Source organism: Xyrauchen texanus, chromosome 31 (genome assembly GCF_025860055.1).
Source record: "Xyrauchen texanus isolate HMW12.3.18 chromosome 31, RBS_HiC_50CHRs, whole genome shotgun sequence".
Classification (NCBI taxonomy): domain Eukaryota; kingdom Metazoa; phylum Chordata; class Actinopteri; order Cypriniformes; family Catostomidae; genus Xyrauchen; species Xyrauchen texanus.
The window spans coordinates 24,966,700-24,987,775 of NC_068306.1; the positions used below are offsets into that span (position 1 = coordinate 24,966,700).

The 21,076-nt window shown below is 39.3% G+C and overlaps 1 protein-coding gene across 1 annotated transcript in view; it reads left to right on the forward strand.

The window, feature by feature from the left end:
* Nucleotides 1–15,758, forward strand: part of LOC127624558 (rho GTPase-activating protein 32-like) — a 140,284-nt gene extending 124,526 nt beyond the window's left edge. The window contains exons 15-25 of the mRNA XM_052099329.1: nucleotides 6,569–6,671; nucleotides 7,054–7,198; nucleotides 8,059–8,141; nucleotides 8,429–8,536; nucleotides 8,910–9,055; nucleotides 9,151–9,352; nucleotides 9,464–9,609; nucleotides 9,722–9,796; nucleotides 9,985–10,746; nucleotides 11,036–11,640; nucleotides 13,099–15,758. Coding sequence (XP_051955289.1) covers nucleotides 6,569–6,671; nucleotides 7,054–7,198; nucleotides 8,059–8,141; nucleotides 8,429–8,536; nucleotides 8,910–9,055; nucleotides 9,151–9,352; nucleotides 9,464–9,609; nucleotides 9,722–9,796; nucleotides 9,985–10,746; nucleotides 11,036–11,640; nucleotides 13,099–15,333 — 4,610 coding nt within the window. The 3' untranslated portion in view covers nucleotides 15,334–15,758. The remainder of the gene's footprint in view (nucleotides 1–6,568; nucleotides 6,672–7,053; nucleotides 7,199–8,058; nucleotides 8,142–8,428; nucleotides 8,537–8,909; nucleotides 9,056–9,150; nucleotides 9,353–9,463; nucleotides 9,610–9,721; nucleotides 9,797–9,984; nucleotides 10,747–11,035; nucleotides 11,641–13,098) is intronic.
* Nucleotides 15,759–21,076: the final 5,318 nt, after the last annotated feature.

The following is a 21,076-nucleotide window of genomic DNA, read 5'->3' on the forward strand; positions in this document are numbered from 1 at the left end:
ATTGTCTTCTAATTAACAGATATGTGTCAGATATAGGGCTGGGTATCGTTATTATTTTTTTTTATATCGATACCGATATCTTGACTTCGATACCGATACAATTTTATGAAATCGATTTTAACAAGATTGCAAACATTACCTCAAAAAACTTTGGTTTTATTTTTTCAGTTTGTTGACTTTTTTTTACAGACTCAAAGGCTCATCTCCTCAGCCACTGCAGCTCCAACAAAGGAACAAAAAAGCACAAAAGGAACAAAAATTAACCAACACAATAAATCAGTGCAAATAGTTTTAATAAAGTTCAAATAGTATTACAATAATGTGAAGAGGAAAAAAATAAATAAACAAGAAAGCTAAACTTTTAATTCAGCCAACCCTAAGGATAAGCACGGTTTAACAAGATAACTAGTTTAATAAGATAAACTTGATCAGTTACTGTCAACTAGGGCTGCACCCTGATAATCGACTAACCATTAGTCTATGAGAAGAGTCTTGGTTGACCAAGTTTTGATTGACGAATACCAGTATTAGTGCTGGTTGGACACTAGGTGGTACTATGGGATCATTTTCATTAAGCAAGGGTTAGGGTTAAGACTACACAACAAAACGAGACACCTTGATTTCAAACTTGGAACTTTATTTTTTAATTATTTCAGCTAAAAATTCAAATGTAACTGAAAAAATAAGTGCATTTAAAATGAGTGTTGTTTAACTTTTTGAAAGATGGCTTAACAACAGTTGTGAACATCTCTCTGACAAAGAAGCTTCATCTGTGCCTTCTCTACCCGCCAGGTATTTCGTTATCCAGGAAAATATATCGTGTGAGAATAAATTTGTTTTGTTCCCTCCTTCACGAGATTATATATATATATATAAATTGTTGCTCTATATAAAAATGGCCTAGGCTAAAACCCTGACACTGAGCTGCAGCACTGTGTCTAAGACCATACAGTGGTTTAACAGGACAGGTTCCACTCAGAACAGGCCTCGCCGTGGTCGACCAAAGAAGTTGACTGCATGTGCTCAGCATCATATCCAGAGGTTGTCTTTGGGAAATAGACGTATGAGTGCTGCCAGCCTTGCTGCAGAGGTTGAAGGGGTGGAGGGTCAGCCTGTCAGTGCTCAGACCATACACCACACACTGCATAAAATTCTTCTGCATGGCTGTCATCCCAGAAGGAAGCCTCTTCTAAAGAAGATGCACAAGAAAGCTCACAAACAGTTTGCTGAAGACAAGCAGACTAAGGACATGGATTACTGGAACCATATCCTGTGGTCTGATGAGACCAAGATAAACCTATTTGGTTCAGCCGTGTGTGGCGGCAGCCAGGTGAGGAGTACAAAGACAAGTGTGTCTTGCCTACAGTCAAGCATGGTGGTGGGAGTGTCATGGTCTGGTGCTGCCAGTACTGGGGAGCTACAGTTAATTGAGGGAACCATGAATACCAACATGTACTGTGACATACTGAAGCAGAGCATGATCCCCTCCCTTCGGAGACTGGGCCGCAGGGCAGTATTCCAGCATGATAACGACCCCAAACACGCCTCCAAGATGACCACTGCCTTGCTAAAGATGCTGAGGGTGAAGGTGATGGACTGGCCAAGCATGTCTCCAGACCTAAACCCTATTGAGCATCTGTGGGGCATCCTCAAATGGAAGGTGGAGGAGCACAAGGTCTCTAACATCCACCAGCTCAGTGATGTCGTCATGGAGGGGTGGAAGAGGAATCCAGTGGCAACCTGTGAAGCTCTGGTGAACTCCATGCCCAAGAGGGTTAAAGCAGTGCTGGAAAATATTGGTAGCCTCACAAAATATTGACACTGGGCCCAATTTGGACAGTTTCACTTAGGATCGTACTCACTTTTGTTGCCAGCGGTTTAGATATTAATGGCTGTGTGTTGAGTTATTTTGAGGGGACAGCAAATTTACACTGTTATACAAGCTGTACACTCACTTTACATTGCAGCAAAGTGTCACTTCTTCAGTGTTGTCACATGAAAAGATATAATGAAATATTTACAAAAATGTGAGGGGTGTACTCACTTTTGTGAGATACTGTGTATATATATATATATATATATATATAAGTAACCACCTTTCCATATACCGTCACAGGCAAGAATCCGTCTAAACATGCAGGCGGAAAATTACTTATACAAACTAAGACATAAAAACAAATAGAAATGTAAAAATAATTATTATTATGGTGATTTCACTGAAATATAAATCATGGTTCGATGTGTTTTTGTATTATTATATAGGCTGCAGATTTGCGTTCACAAAAAATTGCTCTGTGGAAATAAAATTAACTGAACTCAAAGCACCTCCTGAACTGAGATGTCAGAGGTCATTTTCAGCACTCATAAGAAATTTTAAATAAAAATCGGAAGGCAGAAACAAAGTGTGAGATCCTTAGATGCGCCTGTTCCACGAGTCTGTACGCATCGGTATCAGTGTGTCCATATATGCCCATATACAGCTTTTCTGTCATCTGTTCTTAATAATATAACAATGTGTGTTTCTTCAAACACGTGTCTACGGGAAAATTATTTGTAATATTAATTTGATAATAATAATAGTCTAATAATAATAATAATAATAATAATAATTTAGTACATGGGAAAACAAGCCAAATATCGTCTTGACATGGTCTAAGACATCAGCTATTGGCGGTTTGGTACCACTGTCTTCTCTCTGGTCCGAGAAAAAAAAAAAAAACTTTCATATTACCAGTTTTTCATGTGAACCGTATTCTGGCTGGCTTTCTCACTAAACTGCAAGTGTGAAAGCCCCTATAAATACTGAGTGGGTGGGCCGGAGAGCACAGCAGACCCCTTCCTGAAGAATCGCCCTTGGATGGCTGCCATAGCAACCGATTGGCTTAAAGGGGTGGAAAGGTCAGGAGGAATGGTTAGGGGGCCATGTCTGGAGATTTCTTCACCATTGATTTAAAGCTCCCTGGCAGCCTTCAGAACTTGCTCCATTTGTTTGACTCCAAATCCTCCCTTGAGCTATTGCCTGCCCTTACATTCTAAGCCTTGTCCTTTTCAAATGGGCTCCTCGCAACTTGGTGCGAATGCTCGATAGAATATTAAGGGGTAAAAAAAAACCCTAAGCTTTAATTAAAATGCTGAAGAGTATATATTTTTTCTTCTCATAGGTGCAAAGAAATGCAACATTCTCAGTATCTACAAGCCAGATTAATGGAAAATTCATAAAACAATTGAAAAAGAAAACATTCCTGAAACTGCTACATATGATCACAAATTGCGATTAGATGAGTGTTTTGAAAGTCAAGTGTTTAGATTCAAAACCTAGAGCACACACATCTTTAAAGGTGTTTGTGAAGCAGGTGATGGTAAATTGTGTACTCCATCTCAGATGCTGTGATCTCAAAGCAACATGAGATGACGGGGATGAACGCTTTGTTCAAGTATTTAGTCATTAGTATGGGTCAGTCACATTAGCCTAAAGCTCTTTAGACCTCCATGCATTACAGAACAATATATACACTTTCTTTTTTATCATTTTAAATGCATTGATTGATTTTCAAGATACTGTAATTTTATATTTTCTTAAATTTCTGGAGGATTTTGTGCTTCAGACTGCTATGTAAGGAATGTAGATGAACAGCTGCCTCTGAGAGACTCTGAGAATCAGTCATCAGCTGGATGATGTTTGTCAAGAGCAGGAGGCCTGTCAGGGTTGTCTGCTTCTCTGTGACCAAGATTCCTCAGATTGAAGTTGGAGATCTGGATTATGTCTAGTGTTGCTAGAGCAAATGTAAACCAATGAACACCTATATTAACCATGTCTTTGGTTAGTAAAAACTTTTTGAAAATATATTAATTAACTAAAATAAAAATAATAACATAATTGTTGGGGTGGGAATGAAACCAAACAAAAAATAAATAAATTCATGACGAGCTAAAATAAAATTTAAATGACCACAAAATTATGCTTGGTTTTAGTTCTTCATTTACAGTATACAACCCTGTAACACAGTTAAAGGATGGGCAAGGAGGAGGCGAGAACCGGCTTGTCAATATAAATATTATTTAATTAAACTCAAAACCAAAAGCACAAACATAAACACACACATGACGGACATGCCCGTAATTCTCTCTCTCTCGAACCATCGTCACTGGCCGCCTTTATCCCTCGCGCGCCTCATCAGGCCGATTGGGGACCGTGCGTGCGATATTCCGACCCGGCCCCGCCCCCCTCCGCTCCACAAACACCAATTCTGAAAATGTTGGGACAGTATGAAAAATGCTAATAAAAACATAAATGAGTGGTTTGTAAATTATACTCACCTTTTGCTATATTGAAAGCACTACTGTGGCAGCGGGGGCGTGGTCAAGCGCCCGTCCGGGAGAGAAAAGCGGTAAGGGCGCTCACACCTGAGCTAAATGATGACTAACACCTGTGTCTAATTTCAGTAACATGAGGAGAGCGGCATAAAAAGGGCAGCAGTGACAGAGCAGAAGAGGGAGAACCCGAGCAAGGAAAAAGGAAAAAACCTACAATAGTGTTGTTAAAAAGAAAAATAAACAAAAGCTTACCCCTTAAGCTGACACCTGTTTCCGTCCCTTCAATCGTAGCATACGTTACAACTACAACTACACATTAGATTTTAAACCTGTGAATTTCATTTTTTTTCAACAGTACAGTCATTTCAAATCAGATGATTGCATCACGCTCCAAAAAGTTGGGACAGAGTTTTTTCCACTGTGAAACATCACCATTTGTCCTAATAACTCTTATTAAGCATTTGGGCACTGAAGACATAAGTTTGTTATGTTTTAAAAAAAGGGGGATTTTCCCTTATTCATCCACTATGTATGTCTTTAGCTGCACAATTGGATGGGGTCTTTGCCATATGGTGTGCTTCATAATGTGCTACACATTCTCAGTTGGAGACAAGTCAGGACTGCAGGCAGGCCAATCTAGCACCCCCACTCTCTGGTAACACAGCCATGTTTATGTGGTTTGAAGTTGTCCTGCTGGAAACTGCAGGGACATCCCTGGAAAAGATAATGCTGGATGACAGTATGTTGCTCCAAAATGTTTACATATCTGTCTGCATTCATGTTGTTCTCACAGATGTGCGGGTTACCCATGCTATGCGCACTGACATAACCCTGGCCCATACAAACACTGGCTTTTGGACCTGATGCTAATAACAGCTTAGATGGTCCTTTTCCTCTTTGGCCCTGGTAACACAATGGATGTGTTTTTCAAAAAAATTGTAAATGTGGACTCTTCGGACCAAAAAACAGTTACACTGTTCTACTTTCCATCTAAGATGAGACCAAGGACAGTTTTGATATAGGGCTTCTGCTTTGCATATTAAAGTCTTAACTTGCATATTAAAGTCTTAACTTGCATCTATGGATGCAGTGGCGAGTGGTGTTGACTAACAAAGGTTTACTAAAGTTATCTGAAGCCTATGTTCATGATATCCATTAAAGATGAATGCCATTTTTTAAGACAGTGTAGTCTGAGGGATCAGAGATCACGCGCATTCAGAAGTGGTATTCGCCTTGCCCATTACGCACAGAGATTTGACCAGATCCTTTGAATCTTTTATCTACATTGAGCACTGTAGAGGGTGAAATGGCCAAAATCCTTCCAATTTGTCTTTGGGGAACATTGTTCTCAAAGTGCTGGATTATTTGCTGAAGAATCTCTTGGCAAATTGACAAATCTTGAACGATCCTTGCTCTTGAAGAACTAGGCTGTTTTTGGATGCTGCTTATACAGTATACAGTACTATGACATGATTGCCTCACCTGTTTAACATCTAATGTTTCACAACACTTTATTTCAACTCGTTAAATTGTTAGTAGTCTTAAATTGCCCCAAAAACTCATATTTTTGATATTTCATATTTGAAATAACTGTACATTTAAAATAAACAAAAAAACATTAAACTCACAAGGGAAAACGTCATACAATGTTTAGTTGTAGTGCTTTCAATATAGCAAATCTGAATATATTTGCAAATATATTTGCAAATCTGGAATTTGCAATTCCAAATTTTGGAATTGGGGTTGTATTGTAAAATGTGAATATCTTTACAACCTTGTTTTATTAAACATTTAAATGCTATTAGATGATAATGCTAGACTAGATGGCCCTGAGGAATTGTATGGCGTTTAACATTGAAATTATGTCAGTCAGCATATGAATTTCGACAGCCCTAAAATGCTAAAGTTAAAAACTTAAACTAAACTGAAACTAGAAAACACACAAAAACATCACAGAGTGAAAACGAACAAAAACTAAACTAAGTTGAATGTTGTGAACTCAGAAAATGTGAACTCAAAAACGGCTTATAGAAGAAAGACTCTTTCAGACATGTATGGATGTGTTTGTTATCTGATAATCAGGTCCAGTTAACTGCCTTCAGTGGCAGTAGTTATTTAAATCATGCAAAATCCAAGAATCTTTAAAAAACAATTGATGCTAAAAATTTTTATTTTTTTTATCTGGCATTTTGACAAGTCTCACACTTTTCATGCCAGAAAGGATGCTCGAGTAACATTTTGACTAAACCTTTAGTCCCCCAGGTACTCAAAAGCTGCACTGAGTTCATTGAGAAGCATGGAGTGGTTGATGGAATGTATCGTCTCTCTGGGATCGCTTCCAACATTCAGAAGTTGCGGTAGGATATAAACACACTCCCCTAATTAAGTAGCAGGGATAGGGCTTTATCATACTGCATGAGAAACTTTGAATACAATGATTGAATGTAAAGTGGCTGTTAATTTTTCTAATGGGAATGTTTGTAAGAATCCAGATACAAGAGGAAATGGGTGGACCAGAGCTATTAGATGGGGTTTATTACCCTATGTCCAGGAAAAGTTTACTGTGATTCTACTGTATAATGGCAGTATATTTATTGCATGTTAAATTGTTCCTTCATATAATGATGTCAGTAACACAAGATAAATTATTGGTTAAAAGATAAATGCACACCAAGCATAACCACCATTTATGTCATTCTGAATCAAAATTCATTAACTCAAAACATTCTCTCTTTTTAGACATGAGTTTGACTCTGAACAGATCCCAGATCTGACAAAAGATGTTTACATCCAGGACATACACTGTGTTGGCTCTCTGTGCAAGCTTTACTTTCGAGAGCTTCCCAACCCTCTTCTTACCTACCAGCTGTATGAGAAATTCTCGGTAAGCATGTACTTCAGAGAGATGAGTTAAAAACCTTTTTTCTCTTAAACACTCTTTATCATGCAAGTAGTGCTGGGTGAGAGCACCTATTATCTCAGAAGAATAAGTCCATACTCATGATTAGTGGTCAACCAATATGGGTTTTTTTAATGGCTGATGCCAATATCCAGAGAGCAACGTGGCCGATACAATGCCAATATATCACACTATTTAATATAGTAAATAACATAAATATAAAATTGCTAAAAAAAATGTTGCACTATATTTACTTGATTTCACTCCGAACTTTGAAAAAAAAAAATATTATATTGTATATTATTACATACATAGCGGTTCCTTCTGATTTCATGTTTAGTAAAAAAATTTTTATTTATTTGCACATGAAGAAGTGGTTAATTTACAAGGCAGAAGGAAATAACAGTACACAGTAGTCCAGCAACCGTGGATGGCATGTCCACGTCAGCAATCGCATTTACTCTAAAAATACAGAATTGTACATACAGTGCATAGTGAATAAGACATTTACTTATAGCACCAGGGCAGTGGTGGCTCAGCGGTTAAGGCTCTGGGTTACTGACCAGAAGGTCGGGGGTTCAAGCCCCAACACCACCAAGACACCTTGAACCTATCTGCTCCAGGTGGCTGACCCTGCACTCTGACCCCAGCTTAGCTGGGATATGTGAAAAATGTAGTGATACTGCGTTGGACAGTAGAGGGGGACTATCCTTGTGCTTTTACCACTCAGCAGTACAGTGTGAACATGCACCCCTTTAGCTGGACTGTGTTTGAGGGTTTTTTTGTTGGTCTTTGTCGTTTTGGATGCAGTGACACTGTTTTACACCCATTCTGCTCCTTTTTAGGAAGCTGTGTCAGCAGCCACAGATGAGGAGAGGCTGATCAAAATACATGATGTTATTCAGCAGCTGCCGCCTCCGCATTATAGGTTTGTAAATGACCATAGTGCCCTCTACAGGTTGCCCAAAGACCTACAGTTCAATATCGCCAGCTTTTTCAAATGTTGCATCTTAAACTTTTGTATTAAGGACACTAATTAAATTACTAATGCAGTTCAAGCAATTTAAGTGCATTTATAACTGAGAAATATGATGGCTGTTATTACAACTCTGTTAACTAAAATGGATATCCGTGTGTTATGCCCATTCTATGTATTGTCTGTCTTTAATGGATCTGTGATTCTAACATTTAGTATTTATGCTTTTTTTTTTTAAGGACTCTAGAGTTTCTTATGAGACATCTGTCACACTTGGCCACTTTCAGCTATGTAACAAACATGCATACAAAGAATTTGGCCATTGTTTGGGCCCCCAACTTACTAAGGTAAGATCTCTGCATAATGTATCACGTTTTAACTGCCATGCAAAGGCAAAACACAATAACTATTGTATATAATTTGTAAAAATTGAGTCTCATACACTATGATATATTTGGAACAACTATGCTTGAATTAAAAAACAGTGTGGAAAAATGCAGTAACTACAAAATTCACGCTAGAATCAAAAACTTTGAAGCCACTTTTATCCGTATTCTTTTGGCGTAGTTACTGTGTTTCGCCATTGTTGGGCAGTATAAATGCTATTTCCTGCTGTAAATATAAATGTGGGAACAGATATTATTGTCATAAGTTCTCTTAACATGACTATAAAACCCCAGTGTTCATAACTATATTTGCTTTTTATTCTTAATCAATAAGGTCAAAGCAAATAGAATCCGCTTGCTTCAGTGGTACAGCTGCCTTTATGGAGGTGCGAATACAGTCAGTTGTGGTGGAGTTCATCCTTAACCATGTTGATGTTCTCTTCAGCCCCAAATTGAGTTCACTTATTCGAGAGGGAACCGGTAAGATTTACAAAAATGCTTTTTTTGTGTGCTTTTTTCTTCTTCTCTGTGTTGGAATATTCATCCTTAATTTGTGTGTGTGTTTGCCTTCTAAGGACATAACTCTTTGTCTCGGCCAAAATCTTTGCTGGTGCCCTCCCCTTCTACAAAGTTGCTAACACTAGAAGAGGCACAGGCACGTACCCAGGCCCAGATTAACTCCCCGATCACCGCAGACAGCAAGTATATTGAGGTTGGAGAGGGGCCTGCAGCCTTACAGGGAAAATTCCACACTGTCATTGAATTCCCCACTGAGAGGTATATTGCAAGCTTTATAACATTTATCCATGTCATTGTTTGTATTATATTTTTTATATTGCTGAAAGAATCAAGAGACTAATTGTGTGCCTGTTATTTTTTTCCCCCTAGGAAAAGGCAGCTCATAAAATCTAAAAAGTCCCCAGTTGGCAGTTGGCGATCCTTTTTCAACCTGGGCAAGTCCTCTTCGATGTCTAAACGCAAACTACACCGAAATCCCAGTGAACCAAACGAACTTAAGTCCATGGCATTGGCTGGTTAGTGTTTTGCCATTACACCATCAGATACCTATTGATAAGAGCTATTTCTTAGTCATGTACAAACAGATTCTTTTAATTGCTCTGTTCTCACTTAATATTCACCATTAAGGAGGAAGAGGAGACACTGGTACTCTTCGGTCTGCCAAAAGTGAGGAGTCTCTCACCTCTCTACATAATGTTGAAGGTAAGAGAGTACGTAAGAACAGTGGAACTTGAGAAATTTGAACAGTCAAGTTGTAAATCAAATCTAATGAAGCACTTAATTAATGTGGATTAAAAATATTTTCAGTGTTTTGCACAGACATCTCAACTGTTCAAGTTGTAAAACAAATATGGTGCAATAATCTTGTTTCTGCTGTTTCTTTAACACAGGAGAGTCTAGGGTGTACAGGCCACGTAGGCCTCGCTCCAGCAGTGATGCTCTTTCTGCTTCTTTCAATGGTGATCTGCTGGATAGCAAGCAACACTGTAATTCCTACGACAACTTGGACCATGGAGAGAGTGAATGTGATGACGGTCCAATCTGTGTGCCTGCTCTCATTTCCCCTCCACGCTCTGCTGATGATGTGGACTTAAGCCCCCCTGACATTGGCATGGCCACTCTAGACTTTGACCCCATGTCTTTCCAGTGTAGCCTTCCTTTGGCAGAGACATCCATTGTCTCACTTGACACAGATGCAGGCAGTCTGAAGAGGAGTCCTGGCAGTGCCAGTGGCTCAGAGCCTGTCTCACCAGTCAGAGCTATTGTTACGAGCCGTTCTCGATCTCCAGAACACAGTCTGGCCTTAGGAGATATTTCCAAACTGCCTTCTACACCTTTCCTAGAGAAAATTGTGGTTCAGTCAATTGAGAGCAGTGAGAAGTCAGCAGTTTTGACTCCTTTAAACATCTCTGAATCAACTGGCCCCATGACAGGGAAAGTGCCAAAGAGCACTGTACTTCAGCCCTCTTCTCCTTCATCTCCACTTGACTCTCCAGCAAAATTGAGCTCTTTTTCAAGAACCACTGATCTGCCCCTGAGTGAAGCCATTCAACAAGAGCTTCTTTTTAAAGCTGCTACCTTTGAGGGTAAAGACATATCTAGCATTGAATGTTCACAGCCACCAAAGACCATCTGCTCTCAAGAGCAGCCAGGTAAGCAGAACTGAAACAGGAATATGCTAACCTAAATTAATGACAATATTTCTTGATGCTGCTGTGAAATAAGCTAGGTTTCCATTTAATTAAAAAGATAATTATTTGATTTTTCAGGTTTAGTTCACCAGTGTTTTACCAGCAACACTTTGCACAAGTGCCCTCAGTGTAGAGAAATCTGTCCACAATCTGTAGATAGTACAAGTTTAACATTTCCCACTATTTCCTACTCGTGAAGATTAGCCTGCCTTCTCCTTGTTTGAGTTCCCTCTGTTTTGTCCATCCGTAGGAGCTGTAGCTCTGGACTCACCAAAGGGCACTGTCCCCATCAGCTCTGTGTCCCTTCTCCCTCCCCCTCTCCCACCAACGAACGCTGCACGCATGCTTGCACTAGCTCTAGCTGAATCTGCCCAGAAGGCCACCATTCTCTGTCAGAGGCGATCCTCTGGACCCCCTACACCAATCTCTCCTTTTAGATCACAGGAGTTGCTGGAGACCCTTGACTGGCCTCCTCCTCCTTCCCTGCAGTCACAGCCATCCCTGGAAGAAGCGGAAGTAGAAATTTCACAGATTTCAGCTCCTACGTCTTCACCAACCTCTACCCCAACTGAAAAACTAACTCACTCAGCTATTCTGCACCTCAACACAGACGATAACGGAAAACCCACGACTTTGTGCAACAGCCAGGATTTTGTCTTGCCAGTGACCCCAAGCCAGAGTGCTATACCTTCCAGACAACCTTCTCAATCTCAAATTTCCCCAACACAAAAAAGCCCAGAAAGGCAGAAGCCTGCTGTGGGCCAGACACCTGTAAGCACAACCAAAACCACTACTACAGCCACTACACCAAACATCAGCAGCAAGGATACTGTCATACAACATCCCAGCTCTGAGGTAAGCAGTGCAATTAGGCAGGTAACGATACATACATTTCACGATACGATACAGAAAGATGCATAGCCTCACAATACGATACAAGCACCCACAAATGTTTGGTCAAGCTTATTCAAGGATTTGACATAAATGTCTTTTAAATCATAAATGCCACAAAAGTGTCTTACATTGGCAACAAGAAGCAGAGCTCTATAATAAAGTAATTGAAACAACAGCACTGTGTGTATTCTATTTGATTGTTATGAGAAAAACTAATATATACTCACAATTTTCATGTTTTTTTTTAGATAAAAAGTTTGTCTAGTACACTCTAATCATTTATATTTGGATAGCAATTTTCACAATAAACATTGCAAAGCAGCATTATAGAAAATCATGTCTTGTTGTCTGAAAGACCCCACTTAGTAAGCTGAAGTGAATGTAGCAAGGGGAAACTCCTTTGAATTTTATTAAGTGGTGAATAAAAAACTTGAAAGGAACCTGACTTTTGGCTTTATAATATATGTACATAATCCAATATTATTTAGCCTTTGAGCAAAAAACTATCCGCACACTTTTTTTTTTGCCCTCTCCCCCATTTCACTTTGCATATAAACTTAACCAGAGTTTTTACCGGCTTATTCAATGTGCACAATTGTTGTACTTCTACATTGTTTACATTTCGAAAGTCAAAAACTATACATACCATATAAGTCTACAGAGAATTATAAGTTTAATTTAATCGCAGGTTTCTTACCTTGTCACAAAACAGCTTATTAAAAAAAAAATGACAGTTATGACTGTTAAACTTGCTGCTGTTGTTTCTGCCTTGCAAATCCACCGATTTGCACAGTGATGATGGCATAAATAAAACATGTTTGATGTACTGTAGCACTGGAACATGACAGCGTTGTTTGGAAAATTCGACAAGTTTTACCACTACGGTACAGTCTAATTGCCATTTACCATCGATCCTGTCGCCTGTGCACTAAGTGTGTTGCTTTGTTTTTCTGTGAGACTCAGCGTGGACTCTCCAGGAAGGAGAGCTCTCAGTGTCTCAATGTTAACTTTCCAATGCCTGTCTTTTTGAAAATCGGGCAATATACATGAGCCAGGCCTTCAACATTGTAGAACTTGTAAAGTTGCACCTAGTCTGCCTGACACCCAGCCAGTAGCCTGTGAAAGTTCGCAGGCACAACAGAAAAACAAGACAAACAGAAAGGATAATTGATGCAATATCACTTCCAAGGCTTGTCGAAACTGGTGAACAGGCACATATGGAAGTACTTCGAGTTGAAAGCTATATGCATATGAGTCTTTTCAAGAGAGGAATTTCATTTTTTGTTGTGGTATCAGAATTGGTATCAATCATCTGTAATACCATTTCACTGGTATTGTAATCAACTATTGAAATTACAGCACATTTAAATGCCAAAAGAAAAAAGACACTAACTGTGTTTGTTTGTGCTTGATCCTCAGATCCATATTGACGACAATGTACTGTCACCAAAACCCACAAAGACGTCAGAACAACCAGTTGCAATACTCCAGCCTCGGCCTCATATACAGACTCAACCTCATTCAACATTTTGGTCTCAAATTCAAGTGCAGCCTCAGTCACAAGCGCAACCTCAGTTCAAGCCCAAATCTCACCCCCAGCCCAATGCTAGGGTTGCACCTATTCCTGCAGCACCTCTTGACCCTGTGGAAAAACCATGGGAAGCCATAAAGCCTGTACATCCAAAAGGAGATAGTGCTCCTCAACATCACACTCATGGAGTGACACTCCCGACACCCCCTGTTCGCTCCATTGATAGTAAACTAGCAATGGCTGCTCTCTGCAACACTGAGGTTGCAAATCCAGCCAACTTTCATGCTATCTCACCAGAGACATCCATGCATGGCTCAGTGGATGAGACTCCCTCACAATTGCATCCCACTCATCTGAGGTCTTCCAGTCACCAGTCAGGTTATATTTACCACTCGAAAGGAGAAGCATCCCTATTGGAGCCCAAAGCAGAGGCATATTACCATCAGCGGGTAACCCCTTCAGGCCAGTCCTCAATGGGGTACCATTACCGACCAGATAGTGTACCACCACACATTTCTTACGTCTCTAAATCAGAGCCACAGATTTCTTATAGAGGTCACTGTGACAGCCGATACAATACAATTGGATCCAGATCTTACCACCAGTCCTTCAAATCTCATGGCCCACCAAGAGGTGAATACATCTCCCCAAGCTCACTGCATCATACCCATGGCTGCAGTTCAGTAGATGGACCTACTGTATACCCAACTATCCGTAGGGTTCACTCCCTACATGTGACACCCACTACTATCCGATCAGTGCCAGTCACCAGAGCTGAGGTTCCACCAGATGATGAGCTGATTTATTACCAGCGGCCAGTCTACCACTGCAAGTCTCACCAACCCTCATCTCAAGCTGATTATCATGTCACACAACTGCAGCCTTATTTTGAGAATGGAAGAGTACAGTACCGATACAGCCCCTACTCTGGTTCTCATCCCCTGGATGCACCTTACTATGATGTCGACCATTACGGCACTATCCGCTTACGGCATGTCCATTCTTTCAGTGGTCGGGACACAGCCCCTAGCAATAGCAGATCTGGAGCCAAGTCCGGTGGCTATCATTACCTTTCACGGAATGTCATTCCTTTGAAGGAGCACGGCTTCGTTAGTAGGGACATGCCTTCTTATGGTGGTTCTAAGGGGAGTGTTTTCTTTTGGGACCCAGAAGAAGCAGAGAGGCTTCGTATACACTCTATTCGCAGAGAAAACCGAGCAAGGCAGAAGGTGAAGGGTTCAATCATGTCTCAGTATGACAATGTAGGACCCTACATACCAGTGGATATTAGTGGATTAGACATGTTACACTTGCACAGCAAATCAGATACTGGCAAAACTGTATTGATGACCGCTGAGGGAAAGGAGGCCAGATACAACATAGCTCCTGGATTTCAGCATGCTCCCAGGCATCTCATCTCAGATCCAGATGTCCTTATGTATATGGAAACAGAGAAGAACTGCCAGGGAAATGGGATGGGAGACAAACCCACCAAACAAGGCAGCTCCAGGGCCTACTCGTCTGCCCATTCACATCAGTCACAACTTCCACCACGAAGCATGCACCACTTACCAGAGGGTTCCCATGTTGACCCAAATTTTGAGCCAGGGGAAAAACAACTCAGTGGTAAACGTTGGCAGGAACACTCAGAGGGCAGAAGCATTCAGCCTCATTATGAATGGTCAGATTTAGATCGGCACATATGCAGGGTTAAAACCACTAGCACCAGTGAAGATGAACAAGCAGCTCCTGTGAAGCCAACTCCTCCACCCAAGCCTGAGAGATTGCATAGCATACAAGAGCGACAGCATCACAACCAGTCCAGTCTTCTCTCCCATTTACCGGACAGCTCAGACCATATTGAATCCTGCTCTCATCAGTCACAGGGGCAGAGACAAAGCACAATTACTTTACAGTCACACTACGACAACATTGATGACTACCACCCAGTACCTCAGTCCCAAACCTTAGTAGCAAATCGGGGTGGCTCCAGCTCCTATCACAGCCCTGGTTTCTCAACTCCATGCAGTAATCGGGCATACTCCACTGCCTTGGGACAGGGCGCCTTTATCCAAGCTGAGCTTTCAGCCCAAAGGCCCGAGACAGAGATTAATGCTGAGTGATTCAGGCTTTTAAAAACAGCGGGGATGGATTTTAGACATTAATTGAATTATTATTGAAAGCCTCAAAATTTAGCAGCCTCTGCTGGACAGTTGCTGACTGTTTACATTCAGTTTACTAGATTTTTTTAAGTGTACAAAGAAATGTAAGACTTTTTACTGAACTGAATGTACCATAATTTCATCAGTTGTTAAACAGCCACATTGTGACATGGAAATATAGCCTGTCAAATATTGTAAATACTCTGTGATATTGACAAATGCTACATAAATCATAACCAGAAGTTATGTATATTTGGGGGAAAAAACTACTGGTTAGAAGGGATACATTTGTTCTTTTATTATATTGAAAAGGTCTGGAATGTGATATACACCGATCAGCCACAACAGAAAAACCACTTGCCTAATATTGTGTAGGTCCCCCTCGTGCCTCCAAAACAGCACCAACCCGCATGTCAGAGCATTCAGAGATGCTATTCTTCTCACCACAATTGTACAGCGCGGTTATCGGAGTTACTGTAGACTTTGTCAGTTCAAACCAGTCTGACCATTTTCTGTTGACCTCTCTCATCTACAAGGCATTTCAGTCCACAGAACTGCCGCTCACTGGATGCTTTTTGTTTTTGGCACCATTCGGAGTAAATTCTAGAGACCGTTGTGCATGAAAATCAGGAGATCAGCAGTTACAGAAATACTCAAACCAGCGCATCTGGCACCAACAATCATGTCACACTCCAAATCACTGAGATCAAATTTTTTTCCCACATTCTGATGGTTGATGTGAACATTAACTGAAGCTCCAGATCCATATCTGCATGATTTTATGCACTGGTGCCACATGATTGGCTGATTAGATAATCGAATGGATGATTGTTGGTGCCAGACGTGCTGGTTTGAGTATTTCTGTAACTGCTGATCTCCTGGGATTTTCACACATAACAGTCTCTACATGTTCAAAAAACATAATGTGAGTGGCAGTGCTGCGGATCGAAATGCCTTGTCGATGAGAGAGTTCAACAGAGAATGGCCAGACTCGTTTGAACTGACAAAGTCTACGGTAACTCAGATAACCGCTATGTACAATTGTAGTGAGAAGAATAGCATCTCTGAATACTCTGACATGCGGGTTGGTGCTGTTTTGTTGGCACAAGTAGGACCTACACAATATTAGGCAGGCAGATTTAATGTTGTAGCTGATCTGTGCAAATGGGGAATTAAGGTTTGCATTTTAGAAATGCATGTAATCTATACATATCTTTACAGAACAGTTCTGTGTACATTGATATACCTTTATATTGTGTACTATCTGGATGTTACAGTAACAATGGAAGGGAAACCTGTTAAAGTCATCAAACCTTCCTTTAACACTCAATGTACATTACAACTTGGTGATACATGCAATCCTTAATCTACCTTCTGCCTTTTTTCTGTTGTCCAAACAGTGCCATTACCATTATATCTGCTGAGGTTAATCACAAGCAACTGGATGTATTCTTCATATGATAACTTGTGAATGACTGACAAGATTTGACTTAACTGTGGCTGATTGAATAGGTTGGAGGGACCAAACAATGAATGAGGACTTCTGTTGCAGAAGTATTTATACAGATGTTGGTGAATCTCTGAATGTGAGAATGCCAGTATGAAGTGGCATTTCTGTCTCACGCAGTTAAGTTAAATCTTATTGCCATGTAGCTGTTGATACATTTAACTATTAAATACGTTTTTATTCTGAATGCTTTTAGACACGCACCTAACATATATTTAGCAAGCTCTAAATGACTACATTTCACATTTTACCATTGAGTTTGCTATTGACTGTGTTCTTTAATGGAAACCACTTACCTAAAAGGTCCATTCATTTATTTCTACTGAACAATTTGTGATTTTACAATGTAAATGACATCTTATTACCCAAGTAATGAAAAATCTCTCAGCCTGAGATGCCATTATATATTTAAAAGGACAGTTTATAATTGGGGACCCATGGTTTTTTGTTGTTTTGCCAAGTCATTGCATGTTCTGTTCTGTCAAACAGTAAATAATATTGCATAACAGTGCCTTTAAATTAGTGTTTAATTTAGGCATTCAATGGAGCACAAGCAGCATAATATTTGTGGTCAGTTCCCTGATAACATCTTTTATTTGTCTTTAGCCGCCACATATTGACGTTAATGTGCATTGTTTTTTTTGTTTTTTTTTTGACTGTGAAAAAAATGGTTGAGTGACTAGTGATAAAAAAAATAAAGGCACTCATATGTAACCTATTCTATGGGACCAAACTGAAATTTTAATGAGGCATTTCCATACTTGCTCCCCGCCAGAGGAGTTGACCCAAAATCTATATTTAGCATTAAAGCCTTGTGGCCTAATTTAATTAAGCTTGTATGAACCTGCAGTCTGATTTCTTTAAGCTTTCATTTGACTTCACAGACATTTTGGGATGATTTTTCCTTTAACATTTTAAAGTATACAGTGCATTCAAAAAGTGTTCAGACCCCTTCATTTTTTTTTTTCACATTTTGTTATGTTGCAGCCTTATGCTAAAATGCTTTAAATTATATTCCCTCCCCCCACATCAATCTGCACTGCATACACCATAATGATAAAGCAAAAAACTCATTTTTGATACATTTGCAAATTCATTAAAAATAAAAAACTGAAATATCAAACTGACATAAGTATTTAGACCTTTAACTTTACTTAGTTGAAGGACCATAGGCAGCGATTTCATCCTCAAGTCTTTTTGGGTATGATGCGTCAAGCTTTGCACACCTGGATTTTCTGCCATTCTTCTCTGCAGATCCTCTCAATCTTTGTCAGGTTGGATGGGGACCGTCGGTGGATAGCCATCTTCAGGTCTCTCCAGAGATGTTTGAATGGTTTAAAGTCTGGGCTCTGGCTGGACCACTCAAGGACATTCACAGAGTTGTCCCTAAACTACTTTTGCATTGACTTGGCTGTGTGCTTAAGTGTCATTGTCCTGTTGGAAGGTGAACCGGAACGTTTGGCCGAGCAGCCAGCTCTAGGAAGAGTTCTGGTTGTTCCAAACTTCCATTTAAGAATTATGGATCCCACTATGCTCTCAGTAACCTTCAATGCAGCCAAAAAAATGTGTAGCCTTCCCAAGATCTGTACCTCGACACAATCCCGTCTATGTGCTCTGCAGTCAGTTCCTTTTACCTCATGGCTTGATTTTTGCTCTAATATGCATATTCAGCTGTGAGATCTTATATAGACATGCGTGCCCCTTTCCAAATCATGTCCAATCAGTTGAATTTGCCACAGGTAGACTCCAATCAAAGTGTAGAAACATCTCAAAGATGATTCAGAGAAATGGGATGCACCTGAGCTAAATTTCAAGTGTGATAGGGTCTGAATTCTTATATCAATGTGATATTTCATTTTTTTCTTTTTAATAAATATTTATCAAAAATCAGTTTTTTGCTTTGTCATTATGGGGTATGGAGTTTAGATTTATGTGGGCAAAAAATTATTTTAAGCATTTTAGTATAAGACTGCAACATAAAATTTGGAGAGAGAAAAAAAAAATGAAGGGGTCTGAGTACTTTATGAATGCCCTGTAGCTAACAAATGAGTTAACCTACATTAATAATTTTCTCCATACTTTCTACAACTAGCATTACATGTCAAATACTATAGCTATAGTAAAATATTATTATCTTTTTGATTGATTTTGGACACAATACAATGCAGTAAAAGGCCATCCATTAAGATATAATTTGAAGTCATCAAGTGATTAAAAATGTCTAGTTATTAGGTCATTATTCCCCAACCCTCAATGCATCTAAGGAGCCACCTAGCTGACAACATCTTTATGTAATATCATGAAAGTATTATCCTATACATGTCAGCTATTTCTGAAATATAATATGATCAGAATTAGCCATGGTTCAAATATATACAGTATGTGCATATGGTGATAACATTTTAGCACTTCAGTGTCTAGTCTTAGAGAAAGAGTGATTTATTGATTTCGTTATTGCATTTTTAATCCAATTATCAGCTTGTTAATGTATACATACATTTTTCCAGTTACTTGCACATCACATTTTAGCAGAATCCACTGCAAAGTTAAATCAAAATTACATGTAGTCATATTTAACTAGCATAGCTACTATTAAACACACTACAAAACTTTTTTAAACCGCATTTTAAATATATTCCAAGCATTATGAAAATGTGTGTAATATAGCACAACAAAACATTACATTTCTATAATATGTAATATTATATAATATATAGATTTTTTTATTGTAATTTATTTATACATGAACTCGAACTCTCCCGTCATCTAGTTTAAAAATGAAGTCGCGAGGGCTCACCACCCTGGGTCACGTGATCACAAACAGTAAAATTACTTGAGGCACACATGACATGTACACTTCACTAACTGCCTTGTGGAAGGGGGTTACAGTATGAAGAATTTACGATAGTCGATTAATTAATTTCAGGACAAATGCATTCAGTAATCATGACAGCAGATGTTGATAAGTCTGTCTATACAGTCACCCACCGCTAGAGGTGCTTGCAGAGCGGAAGTCATTATCTGGTTCACAGAAGATGATGTACAAATGCCAGTTGAAGTGGGCTCAGTGTAAACAGTGTTGGAGCATTTCTCTTTAAATGAACATTATTGTCTTCTGCACACCCCGATGTCGTGTTAAAGTACAACAAAAATACAGCAAGTATGTTGTCATATTGGGTGTTATCTCCTTGTTTCATCCCAACCAACAATTACATCAGCAATCGCCAGGAAAGCACAAAGGTACATTCAGCTGACATCTCACAATCACCACAGAAGTGGTAGCCTGTGTTATGAACCGTTTATGCAGCGTGTTATAATTCTACTTAATTTCTAATAAAAAAATAAGCCCAAAGGTCTGAAATATCACACGATCCACAACGTAAAATTTTAATGAATTCACATATGTATACAATCATCTTAAGTATCATAAGAAAGAAGTTACTACTAACAGTATTTAATTAAAAGTAATTAAACAATTATCAAATTCGAACTAAACAGTCTAAATGTGTTTAAATACACCGAATTAAGCATATAATACTCGCATTTCTTAAGTGTATTCATTTAAATTTGATCTAAATAATAGGCTATTTGCACATATTACTTTGAGTTCTCCACGTGCGTTTTGTGATATTCACGTTAATGATTAATCGATCGTTAATTTCCACAACTATCGATTATGAAAATGTCTGAAAATTTACATCCCTACTTGCTTGTGTTAATTATTGGGGGTCTACGCACCTGAGTTCACAAATTACTGGAACATGTTGAGTTCGTTCCGTTGCATATCCTGAATCAGTGACCGATATGGTGGACAGATACAAGGGGGATCAGTTCAAGGGGACAAGGGGACCTTCTTATAGGTTTGGGGTGTTTTCATGCAAACTTTGAAGGGTGAGATTTGACCACTTCATCTCTTGCTCTTTGACGGACTTGTTTTCTTGCTCTGCTTCTCGAAGTTCACTCTTGGTAAGAAAAGAGAATAAAGTTACATCATACAATATGATTGTGGGTACTAAATGGGCAAAACTCATTTTGGGAATACGTAATGAACCTTTTAGAATACTGCCAAGACAATATATTTATTTAATAAGGAAGATCCATAATCTGCAGATTTGAGTAAAAACCAAAACTTTTAACATCAACTCTTTATTTTAACTAACTTCATATTGAGATTATTTTACAGCCTCTTCATGCAAC